The 24222-nt window shown below is 43.1% G+C and overlaps 1 protein-coding gene across 2 annotated transcripts in view; it reads right to left on the bottom strand.

Moving 5' to 3' along the window:
* Positions 1 to 1183: 1183 nt before the first annotated feature.
* The window catches only part of LOC135516909 (3',5'-cyclic-AMP phosphodiesterase 4B-like), a 123393-nt gene continuing 100354 nt past the window's right edge, over positions 1184 to 24222 (bottom strand). The window contains exons 8-17 of one of the 2 annotated variants that reach the window (XM_064940980.1): positions 19134 to 19246; positions 9138 to 9231; positions 7153 to 7370; positions 6584 to 6682; positions 5832 to 5996; positions 5223 to 5322; positions 4853 to 5007; positions 4518 to 4640; positions 4177 to 4359; positions 1184 to 3950 (exon numbers count right to left, since the gene is read on the bottom strand). In XM_064940980.1, coding sequence (XP_064797052.1) covers positions 3612 to 3950; positions 4177 to 4359; positions 4518 to 4640; positions 4853 to 5007; positions 5223 to 5322; positions 5832 to 5996; positions 6584 to 6682; positions 7153 to 7370; positions 9138 to 9231; positions 19134 to 19246 — 1589 coding nt within the window. In that variant the 3' untranslated portion in view covers positions 1184 to 3611. Of the gene's footprint in view, positions 3951 to 4176; positions 4360 to 4517; positions 4641 to 4852; positions 5008 to 5222; positions 5323 to 5831; positions 5997 to 6583; positions 6683 to 7152; positions 7371 to 9137; positions 9232 to 11513; positions 12407 to 19133; positions 19247 to 24222 lie in introns of those variants that run through there. The other variant, XM_064940988.1, reaches the window with a different exon arrangement.

Raw genomic sequence — 24222 nt, 5'->3', positions numbered from 1 at the left:
CCTTGGTATTGCTACTCTGCTCCTGCCACTGGACCTCTCATTCGGGACATCCAGACTGCCCAAGGTTGTGAACTACCTGGTGAATCTCATCAAATCCCCTCCTGATGCCCCATCCTGTCCAGACAGAATGACACAGGGTCCCCTATGTTAGCAGCTGATGTTACTCTTCAATAACACAGACCCCAAAGCAAATCAAGGGGAGAAAAATAGGTTAATTCAAAGAGGACAAATCATGGATGTTATGCTGGGAAGTAGATGGTTCATTCTCCCGTCATCAGTGACTTTCTCCTCAGTGATTCTCTCCAAAGAAGAAAGGGACAGGATGTAGTTTTATAACCCAACACTATAACCCAACCCAACCCTTGCCAATTAGAATTCCTTGCAATAAAACTGGGCCAATGTCCAAATAACAAGTATCATATTTCAGGCTCAACGTATAAACAATTTGGACCAATGGGAACTTGCCATGTAGCTGTGAGTCCCGGACTGAAATTCCTCCCATGTCTCTGACCCATTGATCATTAATCCCGTTACAGAAAAAACACTTTTCATTGATCGTTAGTACTCTTAGTCCTCTTGACTTTTAGTACTCCATTGACCTCTCGTCCTCTGCGTTGTGTATTTCTCTTTGAAATATTCTTATACCTGCATGGATCCTACCACTGCCACCAAATGATTGCAGGACTGGAGCCCACTGCTGCCACCAACTGATTTCATAGTAGGTGAAAGGAAGGTTTCTATTGGCCTATGTTGCTTTCACCCATCAAATCATGTCAGATCAGTGATTATGTCAAGGATGGGAGGAAGGAAGGATACATTGTGATATTTTTGGAATGCAACCAGAGGCTTTTGAGTAGACTAGAGCAGCCTTTTTCAAACCTCTCCTCAGGACCTCTAGACGTTCTATGTATTTGAACTGTTCCAGAACTATCACACCTGATTCAACTTATCAACTAATCATCAAGCCCTTGACTACTTGAATCAGGTGCGCTAGTTCAGGGCTACAACAAAATTGTGAAACGTTTGGGGGTCCCTGAGGAGAGGTTTGAAAAAGGCTGGACTAGAGGCTATTACCACAGTATACTTAATTTGAATTTCCTATATGTTGTTCCTTTAAAACTAAAGTGGACTGACATCCTATATGACACTAGAATTACAGAAAGGTAAGACATGAAACAATGCATAGAGTAAATTCATGCTCATTTTAATAATTTCATAAAAAACATGTGTTGAACACAATATACAATACCTTACCATGCACTGTGTGAGACTTCTGAGAAACACATGGGAAATATGGGTACATCTTAAACAATGTAATATTTCAATAAACATACAGCTAGCTGTACAATGACCCGTCACCATACATCATATAGGTTCAATGCAGCCTTCATATGGCTCCAGATAACAGGAAAACAATAGAAACCGAGGAATTACGTTTCTGCCAACCACCTCAGTTGTCTGCCAAGTAACACAGATGTTTAAGAATGCTCTCTGGAAATCTGCAAAAACTTGAGTATTATACATTATAACAAATATTTCACTTGTTTTGACAGGTAGTGCATATAAATTATACCAAACATACTTTTTGTGAATAGGATTCTACTTACAGATCAAAGTCATAAATACACTGTTTCAAACAGTTCATGGATCGACATAGGACTAGGTGCATGGACGAGGAGATTGTGCAGCTAAGTTATCCACACACACACACACACACACACACACACACACACACACACACACACACACACACACACACACACACACACACACACGGGAAGTATTGTCATCTAGTGATGTTATGCAGATCTCCCCACACTGTAGAAGCTGAGTGTTGAAGATTCCATGGCAGTACCATTTAGATGTATTGTTGACAGAAGAGCAACTAGGTGCTGAGCTGTCCAGCTCGTCAAAGTGCTGGACAGAAATCATGGATTTAATTATTTTTTTAACATTACACTTCAGTATCTCCACTTCCTACAGGGGACCTTTTAGGTGACATTAAATTAACATAGAATCAACTTGTAGAAAGATGCTATTTGTTTTTGGTTTAGTTTCATTATGTTTGTTGCTCTGCGATTCCTGCCAAACCTCGAGAGATGTGTTGTTGGCAGTGGTCACCTCAAGAGGGACCTGGCAACCAAAAGTATAACATCAGCTGATTGTCAAATATTGTTGTATGGAGGTTTGTTTTTTGACATTGGTTGACCGTCACAAGGTTAGGGCTTCAAAATATCATGTGACGTGGGATTTTTCTTTCTGTCTTTGGAAAGAAACCACTCAATGGTTCATTTGATTGGCCATAATTGTCTTTAATACTGTGCATGAATTAGATTAGGAGACCCCATTTACTGGACTTCCATTCTTGGAAGGGAGATACGCAGAAATAAATTAGATTTTATTTTGCTATTTAATTAAGTGCTAATCAGATGTGGCACAACACCTCTGTTGGACTGAGTTCCATCTGGCTGTTAAAGTGCTTTTATCAGGACATCTTTGGAGCTTATTGGTTAGGACAGTTTACATGGACTTTCATTGGTTTTTCCCACTGGGAAAATTTGAATGATGGAGATAATTGCTTTTACGGTAGGCAAATAAGTAAAATAAAAAGGAGCAGATTCGCAGCAAAGCTGTTGCAAACATCGAACTTATGTGGCGTTTGTTAACATTGACTTGAGATTTGTGAGCTAACACGTGACGCAATACATTGAGCGCCTAGTGCTATGAGTTTGGTGTTGAAAGAATAACCCAATTCTTTAGTTTAAACACTGTTCGAGCTCTCAACCCTTGCGAAAAAAGTGCAACTTGTGCTGGGAAGTCCGACGATTTTGGAAAGTCCACAAAGCACAAATTGGGAATACACTATTGCTGAGAAGACATAAGGAAGACCGGAAGTATTTTCCTCTCATTCGAGAGACAATTAAGATGAGTTGTGTGTAGAAAAAACATTTTATAATAACGACTTAAAACTGTTAAATAAATTATAAAATGACATACAAAAGACACGGTCATAAAAAAAGGCACACAAAAGTCTTGACACGTGTTACAAATACCTGTGGACCACTAGTTGGAACTTTGAATGCTACCCGGCAAGATCCCATCCAATCCCGTTACAAATACCTGTGGACCACTAGTTGGATCTTTGAACGCTACCCGGCAACATTCCATCCAATCCCGTCACAAAACAAAACATATACCCGAAAACAGTCACGAAGAACAACAATCATTCTGAAGTGCAAGTGTCTCTCATCTTGTCCCAATTGAACACCATAGTCTCTTAGCGTAAATGAGCTTCATCTTATTTGTCAGAGCAAAGATTGTAGTATCTGGCTAAGGACTAAGATATGGTACTTCTGCCACACAGCAGCTCAACAGCACTCCTTCAAGGCAATCACGCTCTTCAACTCATCATAATCTGCTTTCTGAGGGTTCCCAAAACAAGTGTAGTGGTCCCCCACCCTCTTCTGCAGGGGCCCTAAGTCAGTCAGGCCCTCGCGCACAAGCAGAGCAGCTTCAAAGAGCCAGATTGCAGGATTCCTCCACTGCAATAAAACAAGATGCCAAACACAGCCTAAAACTGGTGCTTTTATAAAGATCACGGTCAAGGCTTGTTATGTGGGGGAAGCCCCATGTATCTCCATCTCTAGTCCACCCTGGTCCATTGGCGACCGTCCCCCTTCTGTCCCCCTCTCGCCCTCCTCCCTTCCTATCTGTCCATCCTCATCCTGACCGTCATCTAGCGTCAGCTCAAACTGGAACTTGTGACCTCCTTCTCCACCCTCTAGCTCTCCGTCTCCAGTGCAGAAGGGGGGAGAGGGGCTCTGGGGGATCATGCTCTGGTACCAGTTCCTGTTGTCTTCCAGGGTATCCAGGATATCCTGGGCGTCAGGGTGCACCAGGTCAGCCCACGTCTCCCACAGAGGGTGGACGATGTAGTCTATGAAGCCCACCTGGAGAGAGCGGGAGAAGAGAGAGAAGGGTGTAAGATTTCAGGATAGAATAGTGTGTACGAATACTGTATTAACAGCAGTAGAGAGGGATCGAGAGAGTGTGTGTATGCAAACAGTATGTACAAGGAAACGTGTAAGATGTGTATACACGTGAGTATGCGAGCAGTGTGGGTAGTGTACTGTGTGTGGACATACCTGTATATGTGTACATGTATTAGTAACCTACCTGGCTCTTCTCCACAGAAGCCGTATGCTTATCACACATGGGGCTGATCTCGATGCCTCTCTCCCTCTCCCGGTCTCCCTGGTGGGAGAACTCGTTCATGATGCGGTCGGTCCACTGGCGGTACAGGTCCAGGGACTTGGTCGGATTGCTCAGGTCTGCACAATGAACCATGTTACGCATCACCTGGAAAAGATGGGACGGAGAGAGGATTGTGTGAGTTTGTGTGTGTGTGTGCGCGTGCGTGTACCTACATGCCTGTATGTGCACCGGTATGCATGCCTATGTGCCTGTGTGAGTGTTTTACTGCATGTGTTCTTGTGCATACGAGTGTGAGCTCCTACCTGTATCTTGTCTGTGTAGTTGTCTAGCAGCAGCACTCCAGAGCTGGTCACCTTCTTGGTCTCCACCATGGTCTTCAGGTCAGCCAGCAGGCTCATGTGTTTGGACATGTCAGTGGCCAGTACCTGGAGGGAGAGAGCGAGTGAGCAAGGTCGTCATTAGTGATTTAGACATGTTTATGCTTCAGCAATATAGGATATAGTACAATATATAGTACATGGAATTGAGACAGGGATAGAAAGATGGACCGTCGGACCGACCGACGCACGGTCGGCGACTCATAGGAATGGGACATCGGCAACAAACACCTTTGGTCAGAACCGGGGCATTCTCTCACCATGTCTATGACCATTCTCCTGAGAGACTGGCGTTGTTTTTTGGTCAGGTTCTGAAAGATGTCACAGTTGTCCTCCTGCAGCAGCTTGAAGCCCACGGCCAGGTGGTGGTTCTCCAGGACCGACTCGTCATTATACATCAGGGCCAGCTCGGAGTCTGGACGGACAGAGGGTGGGCAAGAGAGGCGGACTGATTAGAAGCAAAATGCCAAAAGCATTTTCTTATGTGGTTTTTGTGACAATGCATTTCAAACTTGAATATTTTACTTGTATCTTCAAATATGCCAATAAACGATAAGATAAAGTGTACCAAAGCAGCAGAGATGATGAATTGGGCACTGTTGTTAAGATTTTGATGGAGAAAGTACTCACTGGTGTTAATGAGGAACTGGTTGGAGACCCCAGGATGGTCCACATCATGGATGGCTGCCGCAAAGATGGCCGCCAAGATCTCCAGATCTGTGAAGACGGCCTGTGATTGGACAGGAAAGATTTGATGAGTTCTCAACATTGAGAGTGAAGGTTTCACTGCAGTAAAAATTGGTAACACACATTCATCAGGTAATAACTCATTCTGACATAACGAGGTGGGGTGGCGGTGACATATTTAGGTGGAGTGGGGTGACATTATTCATGTGTGTTTACTGATAACACTTGCTGGTATACATGATTTATAATTACTCGGGGCAGGGCTCTCCAACCCTGTTCCTGGAGAGCTACCGTCCTGTAGGTTGTCGCTCCAAACCTAAACTAGCACACCTGGTTTGAATAACTAGCTGGTTGATAAGGCGAAATCAGGTTACAACTAGGGTTGACACGAAAACCTTTTGAGGAGGGTCGCTCTCCAGGAACATGGCTGGAGAGCCCTGACTTAGGGGTTTGCTACATGACAGTGTTGCTAGTCACTCCTCAGAATATTCAACGCGAAGCAAGAAGACAAAAAGCGGTGTGTATTAAGTGGAGCTGGGTCAGGTGACTTACGTCCAGAGCGGGTGTGGCGAGCAGGATGTGTGTGGACTGGGCCACGTCTGCAGCGTGGAGGCTGTTGTGGTATTCTACGTCGGCGTGGTAGTGCGCTTCCAGGGTCAACATGAAGGTCACGAATGTGTCCGCGGGGATCTTGAACGTCTTCATCAAGTCTCGCTCCTGCACGGGACGCACAAAGAAACGCAACACCGTTAGCTTGATGGGAATAAATGGGACCCATAATGTCTTCATTGGGTCTCGGCTCCCGCACGGGACACACACAAACACACGACGCCACACCGCCACTCATTAACTAAAAGGAGAAATGTAACCCAACAACCCATAAACACTCAGATGAACTTTTTACATTTTTCTTCAAATTAAAATGACTTTGGTTTTTACCATTGAGTATGTCTTGTTTAAATTGCAATGACTGCGTCAATCACAATGCAAAAGCTGCTAAGAAAAATGAATTGCTTGACTTGGCTGGCACTGTGTGTTAATGTCCACTTATCCATGTGACTAGACTAGTTCTTACTACAGTAGCATAAGTAATCATTCAGTTACTTACCCAGAAGATGAGGACACATTATTGAGAACATGCGAGAACATGCTGATGTACACTACTTTAGGCTGTGTTTTGGTGACTCACCCTGTGTGTGTGTGTGTGTGTGTGTGTGTGTCTGCAAGGCACCTCAGTCAGGGAAAACACAGCAATCTGACAGGAACGAAAGAGGAGGAAGAGGAGAATGAGGAAGAGCACTGACCTGGAAGATGGTGTACATGGTGCATGTGAGCGGGCGGTTGTGGGAGTGCTCGGCCACCCTGAAGATGTTCAGACCCCACTTGTTGATGTCCTCAAGGTCCTGAGAAAGAGAGAGACATTGTCAGGGTACGCTCTTGCAGACAGTTGGCCGGAAGGTGCAGTCACAATGCGAAGACAAATTAAATATCCAGATATTTGGATTGGAATTTAAAATTCAACAATCAGAAAGTGCCGTTTGTTTGACGCTTCCATCGGTGTCCTTGTGCAGAATATGTGCACCTTAGGTTTGGGGACATCTACTTTATAAGCTACCTGTCACCCTGTCTTAAACCTGAATTTACCCCAACCCCGGAGGGGTATACCACAAAGCAGGATCAATGAGTTAGCCAGCTAACTTGCCTAAATATTCAGAAAAAGTACTTTGACTTTTTTTTCTTCTAAGATAAGCTTTAAATGGCCATGGTCTATAGTTGACTCAACAATATTTAGCTAAACATTTTTTTTCTGGTTGTTTATCAAAGTTTGCTGGCTTTGTAGTATACCCCTATAAAGTAGAGACTTCCCCAATACCTTAGACAGCAGGTCCTCCTGGTCTGTTTTGACCCCGAAGCGGCTGACGCTGCAGCCTTGGAGCACGGGGGTTTGGCTGACCTTCCTGACCCCACTGATCTGGGTCATCGTCCCTTGACTCGGAGTCTGACCCCCCTGCTGGGTCTGGTGGTGGGTTCTCTTCTTCCTCTCCCTGGTCTTGGCCATAGGGCACGGCAACTCCAACTCATTCTGCTTGTCTGGATGGGGAAAGAGGGATGGGGAAAGAGGGATGGAGAAAGAGGGATGGAGAAAGGGATGGAGAAAGAGGGATGGAGAAAGAGGCATAGAGAGAGAGAAAAGAAAAAGGGTTAAAACTACTGCACCATAGAATGAAAACACTGAGTCGGAAAGACAGACTCACAAAACAACACTTGTGGTCATTTCAATCACAAAGCAATACATACAGAATGTACATTTTGACACGACTCTGTTTTCTTTTGCAGTACATAAAATTAATTGACATGGTAAAATGGTAATTACACCGCATTGGAAAATGAGGCTATATTGACTTGGAGTGGACAATCATTCAGTCAGACATGTATAGGAGTAACTGGTCTGAACAGGTTCTCTGACCACTCAGTCTTCCTATCTACTGATAGTCATTCAACTACTCTCTCAATCTTCCAAACAATCAAGCCCTTCTCTTTTTCTCTTTTGCCTTCTTCCGTCTCCTCCAGTTAAAATTCACCAGGAAAGAGCCAAATGACATTGAGCATTATACACTATTTCAATATTCAAATGTAGAGGGAACACATAAAGCCATATAAATAACATGTTAAAAACAAATATTTTGCAAAAACATGCCAATGAAAAACAATGGCGTAACATTTAAAATATATTCATAGAAAGAGCGAAATTCCATAATATTCAATGAGGCATCAATTCTCAGTGGAGATTATTAATAGTGTTTGCAGATCAATAAAAGTTTGTTGTCAAACCATAACAACGCATAGCAATGTTGGCTGCTGCTTTGTTGTATTAATAAGGAGAAGTGTTTGGGGGATGGCTTGTTGCAGTGGAGCTGAAGCGACCTCCCTCGAGGCGCTACATGTTAGCGCCACGGGGTGTGTGCCGCTGACCGAGTGTATCTGCGGCTAACCGTGTGTTTTTCCACACATTGCCTCAGCTCTATTCTCTATGAGGCGTAGGAAGATGATTTGCCTCGACCTGACAGGTACTAGCCGCAATGCAGAACACGAACCTTAAATCACTATCCATTCTCTCTCACTTCCGCCCTCATTTCTCCAACCCGCTTCGCTTTATTCTATCAACCTTAGCATCGCGGTGTCTTTATAGCTTATCAAATTTCCTCCCTTCTACACCATCTCCCTCTGCTTTTTCATCCGTGAAGAGAAAGATGGAGGCTTGTTTACGAGTCGGTGCACTGCGCAGTTCTCTCAGAGTAGCAGTTTTCTCCGTGTTGGCGGAGAAGGTGGTGGTGTGAGCTGGCTAATTGGCAAAGAGCCATGGAACGTGTCACAGTTATATATTTTTTATATATATATATATATATATATATATAATGAGAGAGAGATGAGGCAACACCATATACAGGTAACAAACGCACTCTCGTTTTCTCTCCCTCGCTCTGCAGAACGAAGTTCCCAGGGAAGAGTAGAATCGCTTTTCATTTTCTCCCCCTCTCTGCAGCGAGGCAGAGGGAGCACTCCAGCAGACCAGATGAGACTGGTTTGAAACTATCGCAACCCCAACGTTGGTACTCCGCAGCTTCTCATTCTCTCTGACCCTCAACCTCTTTTCTCCTCCTGCTTAATCATTTGTGATTACTATATTATTATGATTTGTTTATCTTTGTGTAAAAACCAATAATAGCTAAAACATCACCATTCAGGCAAAGGTATAGTCCATTAGCACAGCGAGAGGCAATACATGAGATTAGTTATTTTGTTTGTTTGTGAGTGTGTGTGTATGTTTTGCATGGAGGCGTGTATGACTTGACTTACCAAGGAAGGTGTTGGAGATGAACTCTGACACCTGGTTGCCGGAGCGACTCATCTCTGACAGGTGGGTCAGCTCCCGGTTCAACATCCTCTTGAACTGGGGAGACACAAAATGACAACACCATGTTAGGTCACCATTAGATAGACAATTTAGCTCACTTGGTAGAGCATGGTGCTTGCGATGCCAGGATAATGGGTTTGATTCCCGGGGACCACCCATATGTAGAACGTACTAAGTTGCTTTGGATAAAAGTTTACCTCAGGTCAGCCATTTCCTGTTGCCAATTAGCAGTAGGAAGCATATTTTTACCTTTATTTTACTAGGCAAGTCAGATTCTTATTTTCAATGACGGCCTAGGTACAGTGGGTAAACTGCCTGTTCAGGGGCAGAACGACAGATTTGTACCTTGTCAGCTTGGGGATATGAACTTGCAACCTTTCGGTTACTAGTCCAACGCTCTAACCACTAGGCTACCCTGCCTAGTGGTTAGACAGTTTTGTGTTGAATTGCAGTAACAGAAAATGACACAACACTGTGTTAGGTACACTGCATGGAGACCAACAAGACATTGAACTGGGGAAATACAAAATTACACAACACTTTACTAGATACACTGCATGGAGACCAACAGGAAATGGCTTCCCTGGGGTAGTGGTATAACTTGTTTCCAGGGACTTTCCATTGACGTTAAGTAGTGATGAGCAGGTTGACTCAAACCACATTCCCCCTCGGTGCAGGTGGGTTTAGGGTCATGAAATATTGTGTGGATAAAGGGCGGGTGGGTGGCGGTCGGGTTGAAACAATACATGAAATAAAAGTCGATAAATGTATCATTCTTGTGGCAATTTAGATCTATAGGCTACATCGTTTTTTCCTCATTTGTAGGCTCTCTGGCATTAGCGCGTACACCTAAGCTTTAGGGCCTAACATTACACGTGCTAAATAGCCTACACGCCAAACCCTTTTGGAAACAATAGACAAAACTTTTTCTGCCTCACTAAGAAAAAAAGCTGTGAAATGGAGAGTTGAAAATAAATTGAAGGGACGGACAGAAAAGTAATTTTTGGGAAAGATTTAGTGAAGTGGCAAAAGAGGAAGATAGCAGTGACCATGTGTGTTGATTGTGAGGCGCTATACAAATTCGACATTCACACGACAGGGATTTCAAATAGGCCTATGGCACGTCAAGAGAAACTGAAGCTTAGTGTTCAGATGGGTTAAATGGAAACTGAAATCTGGAAACTGACTGTAGGTCTATAACTTGTCACAGTCTTAATATTAACTCCTGCAGAATTAAGCATTTCTTGCTTAATGTATATTTTGACTCGGGAACAAAATAATTATTATTTCTTTCAGCATCTTGAGAGAATGTGAATGCGCACCTAGGGACCGCCTGTAGCAGTGCTACCTTTATCAACATCATAAAAGCTGATAGTATTTCAACCACATAACATAGCTGAACTGAAATCTTATTATAAACATGTTGGATTGTTATCACAGCTTTCTCTTTCCTTACAGACCTATTGCACTTTTCCCCCAGTCCCTAAACTTCTTTCCTCCGCAAAAGAAGCAGAGATGACAGAGAGAACCTTTACCTATGTCAACTAGATTGAAGCATTCATTTATGACATTCTGGTGAGCAATGGTTAATTTAGTCTTCTTGGGCAACATATAATGACAGAAGAGAATTAATTACAGGCAAGTTGACTAACAAATAGCTTACCAAAATGTCGGAAATTCTAAGCAGAAACATATCTAATTAAGGCAACAACAAAAAAATCCTGCAACCTCTCAAAAAAAATTATTGTTCCTCCATCTCTGTCTGTAGCCTACAGGGCATTTGCTACTGTATATTTGCGGATTAGGGTCGGATGCAGTCCTCAGATTTCCCCTTTATCACATAGTCGGGTGATTGCGGATGGGTTATTAGCAATTGTGGGCGGGTGCAGGCGAACAAACAGCTGACCTGCACACCACTAATTGGAGCCCACTATTGGAGCCCAAGGGAATAGGCTTGTTTGTTTGATACCATATAAGGACTTTGCGTATCTTTATACAGTATACACTATTTGAGTGCCCTGTTTTGAGATATTTAGTAAACAAATCAAAGATTTCTGGATTAATATGTACAGCATAGGGTCAGAATCAACCAAATTTCTGCAATAGCTTTTCAACCAAACATTTACCCGCACACACACACTTATTCTGTTTAGAAGCTAATGCATAACATCTATGTTGTGAGATGGATTCAGTGGAGATCATGGGCTGCAGTACCCAATCAATCTGATGCAATATTCAAATAAATACTAGAACGTGCTACAAGTATACAACCCGTCTCTCCCCACGAACACACATTTACCCCCAGTCCCCCCACATACCTTGATGTACCCCCAGGAGACACAGAGCATGGTGTTGGCTTCAGGCATGGTGCAGTACTGTAGCTGTATATCCTGTAGCTGTTCTATAGCTGTCACCCCTGGCTGTCCTCAACAGAAGCCCTGTCTGAATAGGCAAAACCAAGGCTTTCTTTCCTCAACAACCAACAGCCATGTCTCCATCTCTTCTATCTTGGTCTTTCAGCCTCTTTGGTGGTTCTTCGCAGAGTCACAGATGACAGATCAACGATAACCCCCACCAAGACGAGCACCTAGACCCCCGCCGAGTGCTCTCCCTCATTTCTGGAATCTCCCAGTGATATCTTCCCCAGTCACAGCAGCTAGTTGGATAGCGACTGTATTTCCTTCAGCAGTAGACGGTATTCCCCTGAACAGCAATATATAAGTAGGTCAGTAGATAGGAAGCTTGTAGCTACATATGTAGAAACTATCTCTTAGGTACTGTAGGTGCCTCCCTTTAACCACGGTATCTCTATCTATGTCTATACAGCCAATGGAAGACAAATGGTTCTCAAAGAGGAGATCCCAGTCCTATTGCATTGCTATCATATCTCTATGCATCCCAGAGGTAGCCAATGGAGGCGGGTTGCGGAGGGGATTCCAGTGCTATATCCATCCATCCATCCATCCATCCATCTGATGAGACTAAAAGGAGAATCAGAGAGGCTAAGTGGCTTGAACGAGGGAAGAAAGAGGGGGAAGGGGGTTCCAACGGTGGCTAGGGATCCCCGGTGACTGGCTGGAACTGGCTGGCTGAAAGGCCAGTGGAGGAAGCCTCTCTCTCTCTCTCTCTCAGCTTAGTCTCCCGCCAATGCCAGATGTCGCCCCCCTCTCGCTCTCCTCTTTCTCTCTCCCTCAGACCCCTCTCTCTCTCCCTCTGTCCCTGCCAGCAACATGCACATCAACACAAACCACTGCAGACATCAACACGTAGATCACGCCATGGCAACAGAGTCACGTGTACTGCATAGACGCTCTCACGGAGGTCTCTCCTCCAAACGCGCGCGCGCACACACACACACACACACACACACACACACACACACTGCTGCGCATTACTCAGCTGAGTGAAGGAAGGTGTGCATCGTCCTGACTCTGGCCACTACTTCATCTCAATGTGTATGTCTGTGTCTGTATACATGTGTCTTATTGCAATGATGCTGCCCCTGTGTGTCTTATCTCAATGATGCTGCCCCTGTGTGTCTTATCTCAATGATGCTGCCTCTGTATGTCTTATTGCAATGGGGCAGTATTTGAAGGTTATTTCAATGGCACTACTTAATTTCAAATGGGCTTGCTTTTCCTTTTTCACTAAATTAATATTTTACTTGTTTTATATTTAAGACTTTCATTTAATTTAGCAAAAAACATTAATATAACTCATACATCCACTGCCCACTCTTGAAAACTGATGCATGAAATCAAAGGTATCCTATTCATCTATATTTTCGACTTTACTTGTCAATTTGTATTTTTATCTTGATCCAAATATAAAAATGTATGCGTTGTAATATGGTAATCTGAGAAATAGCCATTTAAATATCCTGCAGCTAATTTACAGAATCACTTGGATTTGTTTTGTCCTTTCTAGCCAATACTCGTTTCAAACAGGTGCTTTTTCAGTGAACCATTAAATCGCACCCTCTCTAGCAGTGAATGGCTGTCATATGGCAGACCGGTCTGTTATTTCCCATTGATTGCAACCGGAACACAACTTTGAAAATGCAAGAATAAAGAAGCCGTCCGTCTTTCAAAGCTTTGGCTGCACTCAACTCTACAAACCCAACTGCTAGAGACGGTCTTATAACCCCCCCCCCCCCTAAAAAAAACATAACTTCCTAAACTGGAAATGTCCAAATCCAATACGGGTATTCTGTCCAAGCGTATTTGTAATATATTCTTACTGAAGGCGTAACAGTACTGAATCGTGACCTCTGTAAATGGACTCATATGAGTCATAGACTGTCTTCTGTGTTTCCCCGCTAGTCATACCGAGCTATGCCAGCACCACATGGTAGTCATACCGACGTTCAGTAGGCTAGCATACGCCAGTACGGTATGGTAGTCATACAACATCCGCAAACCATGCGTTAATGCAGGATGACGGAAACATGAGTGTGTTCGGGTAGGACACATTACCCAACGCGCGCCGTTACTCACGCAGTTATGTCAGACTTGGGGAACACACTTGTGACAACAGGTTGTTATTTGGCGCTTTCGAAAGCGAGTGTACATTTGTGTGGCGAATGAGCTCCGAGTATTGAAGTGTTAAGTGTTTACAATGTTGAAATGAACATATTCAAAGTAGGTAGTGATAAAATGAGCGCCACCGCAGGCTATGAAAGATGTCAAAAGGCGCTTTCAACAGGCTCCTTGGTGGATAATGTCACTGCATTCTGTATTCAGATAACCACTATCCGACCCACAAAACCATAAATTATATTGTGTGGATGAATACACATGGATAGTGGAGGAGGTGAGGTTCCCACTTATAGTGTAGGCTAAAGCGTTTTGAGCGCGTGCAAAAGCGCTATAGAAAAAAATCCAATACATTATTATACTGTATTATCGTTAACTGGTGAACTAGTTTTTTCAAGTCTGAAACAGCATATCAGATTATATATATATTTTTTTAAACCCAATGAAAATCCAGTGTTTCTATGTCAAACAGTTTTGTTATTTCAGTCTTCTGTGATGTATAGTGTAAGTGTAATATTTTGATGTAAACTCAAAATGTAGTACATTTCAACTCTATACCTGACATGGTACAAGTGTCTTCTTTTTAAGCCCATAACCATGTGTGTAAGCGGAAAACTTTTGTTTCAAAGTAGATTTGTTTTAGACTACCAAGAATAACTCTGACCCGGATTTAGCCCAATGCAGTAAAATGTTCAAGTGAAGTGAACGTTTTTTGTAAATAAATTACAATGACAGAGCAAGTGTATGATCCAAACCCATACAATCTGACTAAGTCCCGACATTCAGATAAAAACATGTTTTTATGTAAATCCATTTCCCTTAGACAAGAGAGTAGATACTCACTCTAGCAAAACAAGTAGTGTACAAACTCACCTGTTTCCAAATTGTAAGCATCCCAAACGTTTTCTTGTTCGTCTCAGAGCAGCATAGCCCCATTATTGCAAAGGCAATGCCACACGTAAATAAAATAAAATATATAAATATAAACGTTCAAAAACTTGTTTTAAAACTTCTCTCAAATATGTTAGCGTGTCGCTCTTTCTCTCGCTCTCTGGGTCTGCTTCCTCTCTGTATTCAAGTCTACTCTCTTCTGGCGACAGTCAGGAAACGTAAAACAATAAAACATGACTGATTGGCTGGCTGGTTGACTGGCCCACACAGAGACTAGGCTAAACAACTCCTCCTCTATCATAATGTAGCTCCGTGCCTGTCGCCACCCTCCCTTCCTTCCCCACCAGCTTCCTCCTTCTGACTAAAGTTACTGTGGCAATTTACTGGTAAGAGCCTCTTGACAATGCCCCTGGCACTGACCTGTAATGTAGGCAAAGTCCCTCATTACAAAATACCAGGCAATCACACTGACGCACTGCACCGTAAACTATTTGGGGAGGAAAGTGAAAGATTACATTTGTGTCTATTTCGCAAGGTCCCACCCAGGGCACACTTGAAACATGTATTTAAATCACAATGTGACGTCCCTGTTTAAATCAAAGATAAAGCAGTGGAGGTCGATTTCCTTGTCCTCCTCTCTGAGCAGATTTGCAATGTTGGCACAATGAAACTAGATTGGCGGTTTGGCCTTGGTTGATTTAAAGCAAAGAGATACAGCAGATTGCAACGCTCGCATAGTGCAATTCTGACTCAAGCAGACAAAGCCTAATATGACTCGAACCTGTGCCAGTCCCTGTGTCCTAGTTTGGAATGTTTGCAGGGTAAACAGCTGTAGTGGTCACGGACACACACACACACGCACACACACAAATTGTATAACTAACCTTATGGGGACACAGAATTCAGTTTCATTCAAAATTCAATTTTTCCCTAACCCTACCCCTAACATTAACCCAAAAACCTAACCTTAAACATAATCCTAGCTCCTAACCCTAAAACTATCCCGAGTTCCTAAACCTAATTCTAACCTTAACCCTAAACCCCCTAGAATTAGCATTTTACCTTGGAGAAAAATGTCCCAAGTTGGTCAAATTTTCTGGTCCCCACAAGTATAGTTACACACACACACACACACACACACGTTTCCCGCAGGGCTTGTGGGAAATTGTGTCTAGTAAGAAAATCTTATAAAAATCAAGGCCATCATTTAATAGAAACATTTGCAGGTTATTTTGGATATATCTTTGTGGTCTGAAAAGCAGTTTGTAGATACAAAGCCAATTTCTGTGCAGGCATAAAAAAGTTAAAGGACCTGCAACTCTAGAAAAATAAGTCTCATCTCATTAGTACAACTACTAGTCAAACACTATTATTATCAAACAGTCATTTAAAAAGCATTACCCTCCCTCAAGCCACTGACCCCAAAACTTCCACATCTGTTTCAATAATTCCGTCACTCTGGTCTAAAGACTGCAGCACTTTAAAGTGTAATGACCACATGTGAGTTAAAGTTTCCTACTAGCACTCAATGTTAGGCTAGCACGCTAGCCCGTAAAGCCGCTCTCGCTAACTGGATTCAGATGGCTGTGTTTGTCTAAGGCCCAGAGCTAACGTCAGTATGGACGTGTGAGGAACTTAATGACAGTGGTGCTAGAACAGCAGCTATAGCAGCTCGCTCCTCTGAGGTCATTGGAACTTTGGAGTGGCCTAACAGAACAGTGTGTGTGTGGTCCAAGCCCGGGATACACCCGTGGAAACCTCTCCTTGGAAACCTCCCCCTGGGGAAATACCCATTATAGGGTTAATTAGTTCCACCCCGAAAACATTGGATTCGCTGGGACCATTCCTTCGTTGGGGATGTAGGCCTGCACATTGCTCCTTATGCTGGTCTGAAAAAAAAGCCTCCACTCAGTGGACCAGGGTTAGGACCAACCAATGGAATAGTCCTCTATTTTAAAGAGAACAAGTACTGTTTGCCCTCCAGCTCTGGTTCATGCTATGAGATTTCCCACTTCGCAAAGTGGAAACGCATACCGTGAGCAGCATTTGGGGATTTTGCACCATTCTCAATATTATAGATCAATAAATGCCACGTGCCTCACACGCCACTGCATCTGACCGGGGATTTGAACCTGCGACCTTCTAGCCTCCACTCCCCAGTCCTATTCCCAACACACTGGACTTGGGTTAACCGTCAACCATCCATCTTAGAGGCCTATGACTCATGGTCAACAATGGCTCCAGTACCCTGTCTGAACGCTGAGTACTGAATGTTGTACTTGCTTGTGTTCAGGGTCTCCGGACTCATTGTGTTGAGTCCCTGTGACGTTGATAACAATAAAGGGAGGCCTCGACCTTAGGGGCCATTGTAGTCTGGTGTCCTGGGGAAAGGGTGAAGAGGAGGCTGTGTGGTGGTCAGGAAAAGAGACAGGAAACGCATGTCATGGTCACCGGTCAACACGGTTAGGGTTGGCGCTTCCTTTTGACCGCAACTCCACTGTAATGTCACTGTGTAGGACAGGGGAACTGAGAAGGGTGACCTCCCAGGCTGAATCCTTAGCGTATTTTGGTCACCATACGGTCTACTGTGCAGTTATACATTATTTTACTGTAGGCTCATTGTAGAAAAGAGTGGAGGTGAGGTTCCCCTCGTAAGAGTGTTGAGAACATAAAAATAAAATAAAAATCACCACATAAATCAAATTCATGATCATTATTCATTAGTAAAAGTGCCATATGGCTAACCAACGTTGCAACCAAAAGTATCAGCTAGCCTAGCCTAGCCTGCATGTGTCAAATTAGACTGACTTCATAATAGTTCATCTAAAACCGTTATAAAACCAGAGTTATAGCAAGAAACGTCAGGTTTTGGTCATGTTTCCGAAAACTGCTTGAGCCATTGAATAAGGTCTGGCTAATATGAGCTCTCTCAGACACGATGACGTCAGACAAAAAGACCTATCAGGCACGATGGTGACTATTATTCATATTGTGTATCTAATTCATTAATATCACAGTCTTACACAGAAAAGACAACAAATGGATAGATTGTTATTCAGATAGGCGTCTTATTCAGCGAGAACAGTAGTCTATGGTCCTCTATGCAAACTCTCCACTGTTTGTGCATTTTATAGCAGAGCCATGAAACAGCAGTAGCCGTTGACACACACACACACAACCGCAGGATGCTAACCACTTGGCAAGTACGTCAATGGGTCGTTCCACGAAATGAGTCCCCTTCGGATAGTGTAACTTGGTGAGAAATAAACATGTTTTAATTCTCCTAATTTTTACATTGTCATAAAGAGCACATGTTCATCTTAATAAAACACTAATTCTCCCATCACAAGAGGTTAAATAAAAAAATGACTATAGTAAGTATCAAACGTGCAAAATAAAGTTGACGATTTCATCTTAAAATCAGCCATGGATCCCCTTGTGACAGGAGGAATGGAAGCTTGTGTTCACCAGGGTGGGGCATTTGAATGCAATCTTCACAAACAAAATAAAAATGTTTAAAACATTTCTAGCCTGTCTATCTATGAGTAACAGAATCAACGTGTTATGCCTGAACCGCTGAGTTTTCCACCACAAAATACCAGAAAATTGCCAAAAATTGTGGAACCAGCTCGCTCACCTGCTTTACAGCCTATCTGAATACCAATCTATCCACTGATTTAACTATTAGATGTTCAATGTTTCTTTAGAATAAAAAAAAGGAATACTTTCACTATATTAAAATGAGATCAGTTCACATAACAGGGTTTACCTTAAAATGAGGGGTAGGTTTTTTAAATTTATTCCTTAATTAAAATCAATCACTAATCACATGAAATAAACAATCTCCAGAAATTATTTTGTCAAAGCAAGAAAATAACTAGGGCTTTACAATGACGGTGAAAATTTGAGGAATTTTGAGGTTAAGAAGTTAAGAAGTCCTAGAAGTCCACAGAGGGTGCACAGAGGTCATATAAAAATCTGATTTATAGAATTGTATATGTGGTCTATATTAAAAGGGCACTTCATTTAATACAACAGGCGTTAAAAATAAAAAATATTGGTGCACAATTTCTACTTAAAATATCAAAGGGATACAAAAAGGGACTCATTTCGTGGAACAACCCCAAAGTTAATCAAAGCATTCTTCATATTGCACAGTAAAGACTCAAAAGACACCAAGCAGCCTTAACATAAGTCCAATATTATCTCAATCCACATCTAGTTTCTGTGTACTATCATGCCGACGAGCTACTAACCAGATCATACAACAAAATATCATCACAGCAATAGTCTCAATGCACTTAAGTGGTTCGTTTCAGGTTGTGTTATAGTACGTTTGTGTGGTTGTTGTTGCATTATGGTCATGTTGAGTTGCAGTTGTGTTGTGGTTACATTACAGTGGTGAGGTGTTGCATTTGTGTTGTTGCTGCATTACGGTCATGTTGTGGTTATGTTAAAGTTGTGTTGTGGTTGCGTCACGGTCATATAAACAACAGTTCAGCTCAGTTTTACCTTGTTGGAAGCCATGTCACTGACGGAACGGTAGGTCTGGATGGTCTCCAGCTGGTCAAGACACCAGTCCAGCTCCTCCATCGTCTCCATGGCCAGCTTCTGGTACGACTCGTCTGTCAACAGACACACAGCAGATACAAACTCAGGACGCAGCGGCTCCATGTCCGACACAGAGCATGGTGGGGGTCCCAGGGCAGTGTGGCCATGCCGTATGGGGGTCCCGGGATGTCCGGGTGGGGAGGCGTGAAGAGGCGAGCAGTGATCCTTCATCATACGTGGTGGTCCGGTTAACTCAAATGCACTCTCAGTCAAGGAAAGAGGTTAAGAGTTGTAGTAGTCTCGCTCTCTCTCTCGCTCTCTCTCCCTCTCTTGCTCTCCCTCCCTCCCTCTCTCTTGCTCTCCCTCCCTCTCTTGCTCTCCCTCCCTCTCTCTTGCTCTCCCTCCCTCTCTCTTGCTCTCCCTCCCTCTCTCTTGCTCTCCCTCCCTCTCTCTTGCTCTCCCTCCCTCTCCTTAACCAAGTCGTGCGAGGTGGTTACGTCTGCTACTCTGCTCGCCTTGTGGCGTTAATGTGTCAGTGAGCCCCCCGGCCTGAGGAGGGTTTGAGGGGGAAGGGGGAGGCGGAGCCCTGCCAGCGCATTTACTCACCCTCCATGCACGAGACGTTTCACTTCAGAGTCGCAGGGCAGACACGCACCAGGGCTACACGGTTGTTTATAATGTACTGTATAGCATCAATGGCTAATGGGGTTGGCTTGAGGAGAGGGACAGATCCTTAATGCTGACAAACATGCAACCGTTAACATGTGTATGTCTAGGAGGCTTACACTGGGAAAACTATTCTGTTGCCCTTGGATAGAGAGTAGAGTCATCGAAAGAGAGAGGCAGGAGAAAGAGGGAGATATAGAGTGGATAAAAGGGGGTACCAAAGAAATTAGAATACAAAAATGGAGAAAGACAGAAGAGAGCGATTGATGGATAGATAGACAAAGAGAGCGAGTGAGAAACCCGGCTGAAACATATCGGTCAGCAACTGAAAGCTTCAAAGAGGGACTTCAGAGAGCTGCAGACGCTCACACCACCGTGCTAGACCAACAAGCTCTCCTCACTCTGATCCTCGTGAAAGAGAGACACCCAGCTAACATCAAATGTTCCCACAACTTTACAGAACGCTCCCTTAATTGTCTCATTAGGTTATGTTTTCATAGGAATGTTCCAGTGATGTGCAAGGACTGTTTCAAAGAGACCATTGACTTAATGTTCAACATAACTTACCCAGAACCATGTTCTCAGGATATTCAATATTAATGTTCTAGACGACACATTTCATTGGAACGTTGCAGGAATATTCCTGTGTCCCGTTTTTGGAGTGTTAGAATATTCTCCTATCAACGTCATGCCAAATATATACAGAACATGGTTTCCAAGTGTGATTTTTGATTGAACAAATTCACATGGAAATGTGAGTTCTAGATTTGTCATTCTCATTGAAAGCAAGTCTAAGAAGCGGTAGATACTGTACGTGCAATATTTCTATGCTTTCCGTTCTTAAGTTTAGTTTTTGCGTCTTTTACTTTTGGTTTTGTACACGAGATTCAAACAGCTGAAATGACAATATTTTTGGATACGGAAAATACACTGAATGTCACAGCAGTTTAGATGATACAATGATCCCTACACAATGACTGCTTGTTTTGTCGTGTAAACTGAAATTAGGCAAACTATTAGAATTTCAGCAACCAGGAAATGGAGGAGCGATTTCTGCATATTGCACCTTTAAAATACTGTAGAATGAATGTGACTTAACCCCTACAAATATCACCAGGTGACGGGATTGCTCCCGTCTCCAGCATGGCCACATGGTAAATTGTCTGTTTGCAAACAATTTGGAGAAAATGAGTGAGCAAGTTGGTAAATCATCATGCATTTTTGTGTCACTACCAAATATCTATATGTAAAGTAAGGTTTTGGGACTAAAATATATGTTTGCTTGGATGTACACATGTCCAAAGCAAAGATGTTTAGCTATGGGGATTCTTTAAAGTCAAAAAATTGTCCACGCCCGAAACGGTCACAACCGACACCATAGAGATATCTAGCGGTCTCATCTTTGTATCTGTGCCATAATGGTCTGTGACCGCACAGGCAGCAGCATTGAGGATATACATTTACATTACATTTAAGTCATTTAGCAGACGCTCTTATCCAGAGCGACTTACAAATTGGTGAATTCACCTTCTGACATCAGTGGAACAGCCACTTTACAATAGTGCATCTAAATCATTTAAGGGGGGGGGGGGGTGAGAAGGATTGCTTTATCCTATCCTAGGTATTCCTTGAAGAGGTGGGGTTTCAGGTGTCTCCGGAAGGTGGTGATTGACTCCGCTATCTCTATTATAAAGTTGCATGAGCCATGCTCTATCAACTGAGCTACAGGAAACCACCATGTGGGTAGTGGACACTTCAGTGTAATGCACTGAGATGAATAGCCAGCAGGAGGGCTCTAACCGGTGGGACAGTATTCGAAAGGTTGCTTGTTCAAATCCCCAAGACGGCAAGGTGGAAAAATCTGCAATTTTGCCCTTGAGCAAGGCAGTTAACCACCACACATTTGTGCAACAAACTAGATATCAAAATCAAATAAAATTGTATTTTTCACATGTGCCAAATACAACCGGTGTAGACCTTACAGTGAAATGCTTAATTACAAGCTGTGAAACAACAATGCAGTTAAGTAAATACCTAAAAATAGTAAGAAATAATTCAAGAGCAGCAGTAAAATAACAATAGACCCATGGAACACATAAATGTGGTCTTTAACTTGTCATGGGGAATCTCAATTGCTTACTTCTCGGGTTTTTCCTCGCCTCCTCCTCAAAACCCATTGGATGAGAAAGCCAGAGGTTCTCTCCCCTGACCTCAAATGGTTTTGAGAAGGAGGCGAGGAGAGATGCGAGGAGCATTCAATTGAGATTCTTCCATGGATTCAACTCACTGGGTCTGGATCTTGGGACCAATGTCCTCGTATGAATCTTGGTCTCAGCTCCTGGATATTACCTTAGTCTTTGGTATACAAAGCATAGGCAACCCAATTTGAAGAAGACAATGCACTCTGATCATTAATTGATCACTCCCAACCCATAGGAATCCCCACCTTATTGACTGCTATAGTGGTTAGAGCGTTGGGCCAGTAACCAAAAGGTTACTGGATCGACTTCCCGATATGAAATTAGGTAAAAATCTGTCGTTCTGCCCCTGAGCAAGGCAGTTAACCCACTGTTCCCCGAGCGCCAAAGACGTGGTTGTTGATTATGGCAGCCCCCCGCACCTTTCTGATTCAGAAGGGTTGGGTTAAATACAGAAGACACACTTCAGTTGAACGCATTCAGTTGTACAACTAACTAGGTATCCCCCTTTCCTTTCCTTTTAAAAGATGGAAGCCCTCAATGGCAAATGTCTATACTAAAACAAGTTATATCCATCAACAGTCCTCCATTTATCTCTACGATTGACAGATGGGTTAGGGCCATTATTTTGCCAAAATAAAGATAGGTAATGTGATTACAGATTAATTGTAGAAATTGTATTTGCAATCAAAATTAGCATGGTTATCCCTTTATTGTAACTTTTTCACTATGTTTCGGAAGTGACACATTTAGTGGGGTGGTAAGGAACTCCGGTAACTATTTCAAATTTGCAATATTTGCTCCCAAGACTAAGGCACTGCATCTCAGTGCTTGAGGCCTCACTACAGACACCCTGGTTCGAATCCAGGCTGTATCACAACCAGCCATGATTGGGAGTCCCATAAGGTGGCGCACAATTACACCAGCGTTGTCAGGGTTTGGCCGGTGTAGGCAGTCATTGTAAATAAGAATTTGTTCTTAACTGACTAGCCAAGTTAAACAAAGGTTAACTGTAAAAAATAAACAAAGTGTGTGAGTAAGATAAAAATATATTTTTATTTCACCTTTATTTAACCAGGTAGGCAAGTTGAGAACAAGTTCTCATTTACAATTGCGACATGGCCAAGACAAAGCAAAGCAGTTCGACACAAACAACAGAGTTACACATGGAGTAAAATAAACAGTCAATAATACAGTAGAAAAATAAGTCTATATACAATGTGAGCAAATGAGGTGAGATAAGGGAGGTAAAGGCAAAAAAGGCCATGGTGGCGAAGTAAATACAATATAGCAAGTAAAACACTGGAATGGTAGATTTGCAGTGGAAGAATGGTAGAGAGAAATAATGGGGTACAAAGGATTAAAATAAATAAATACAGTAGGGGGACAGGTAGTTGTTTGGGCTAAATTATAGATGGGTTATGTACAGGTGCAGTAATCTGTGAGCTGCTCTGACAGCTGGTGCTTACAGCTAGTGAGGGAGATACGAGTTTCCAGTTTCAGAGATTTTTGTAGTTTGTTCCAGTCATTGGCAGCAGAGAACTGGAAGGAGAGGCGGCCAAAGGAATAATTCGTTTTGGGGGTGACCAGAGCGATATACCTGCTGGAGCGCATGCTACAGGTGGGTGCTGCTATGGTGACCAGCGAGTTGAGATAAGGGGGGACTTTACCTAGCAGGGTCTTGTAGATGACCTGGAGCCAGTGGGTTTGGCGACGAGTATGAAGCGAGGGCCAGCCAACGAGAGTGTACAGGTTGCAGTGGTGGGTAGTATGTGGGGCTTTGGTGACAGAACGGATGGCACTGTGATAGACTGCATCCAGTTTATTGAGTAGGGTATTGGAGGCTATTTTGTAAATGATATCGCTGAAGTTGAGGATAGGTAGGATGGTCAATTTTACAAGGGTATGTTTCGCAGCATGAGTGAAGGATGCTTTGTTGCGAAATAGGAAGCCAATTCTAGATTTAACTTTGGATTGGAGATGTTTGATGTGAGTCTGGAAGGAGAGTTTACAGTCTAACCAGACACCTAGGTATTTGTAGTTGTCACATATTCTAAGTCAGAACCGTCCAGAGTAGTGATGTTGGACGGGCGGCCAGGTGCAGGCAGCGATCGGTTGAAGAGCATGAATTTAGTTTTACTTGTATTTAAGAGCTATTGGAGGCCACTGAAGGAGAGTTGTGTACA

The sequence above is a fragment of the Oncorhynchus masou genome, chromosome 3, assembly GCF_036934945.1.
Source record: "Oncorhynchus masou masou isolate Uvic2021 chromosome 3, UVic_Omas_1.1, whole genome shotgun sequence".
NCBI classification, from domain to species: Eukaryota; Metazoa; Chordata; class Actinopteri; order Salmoniformes; family Salmonidae; genus Oncorhynchus; species Oncorhynchus masou.
Note: the sequence above shows the minus strand (reverse complement) of the source record. Positions and strands in the feature narration are given on the sequence as shown.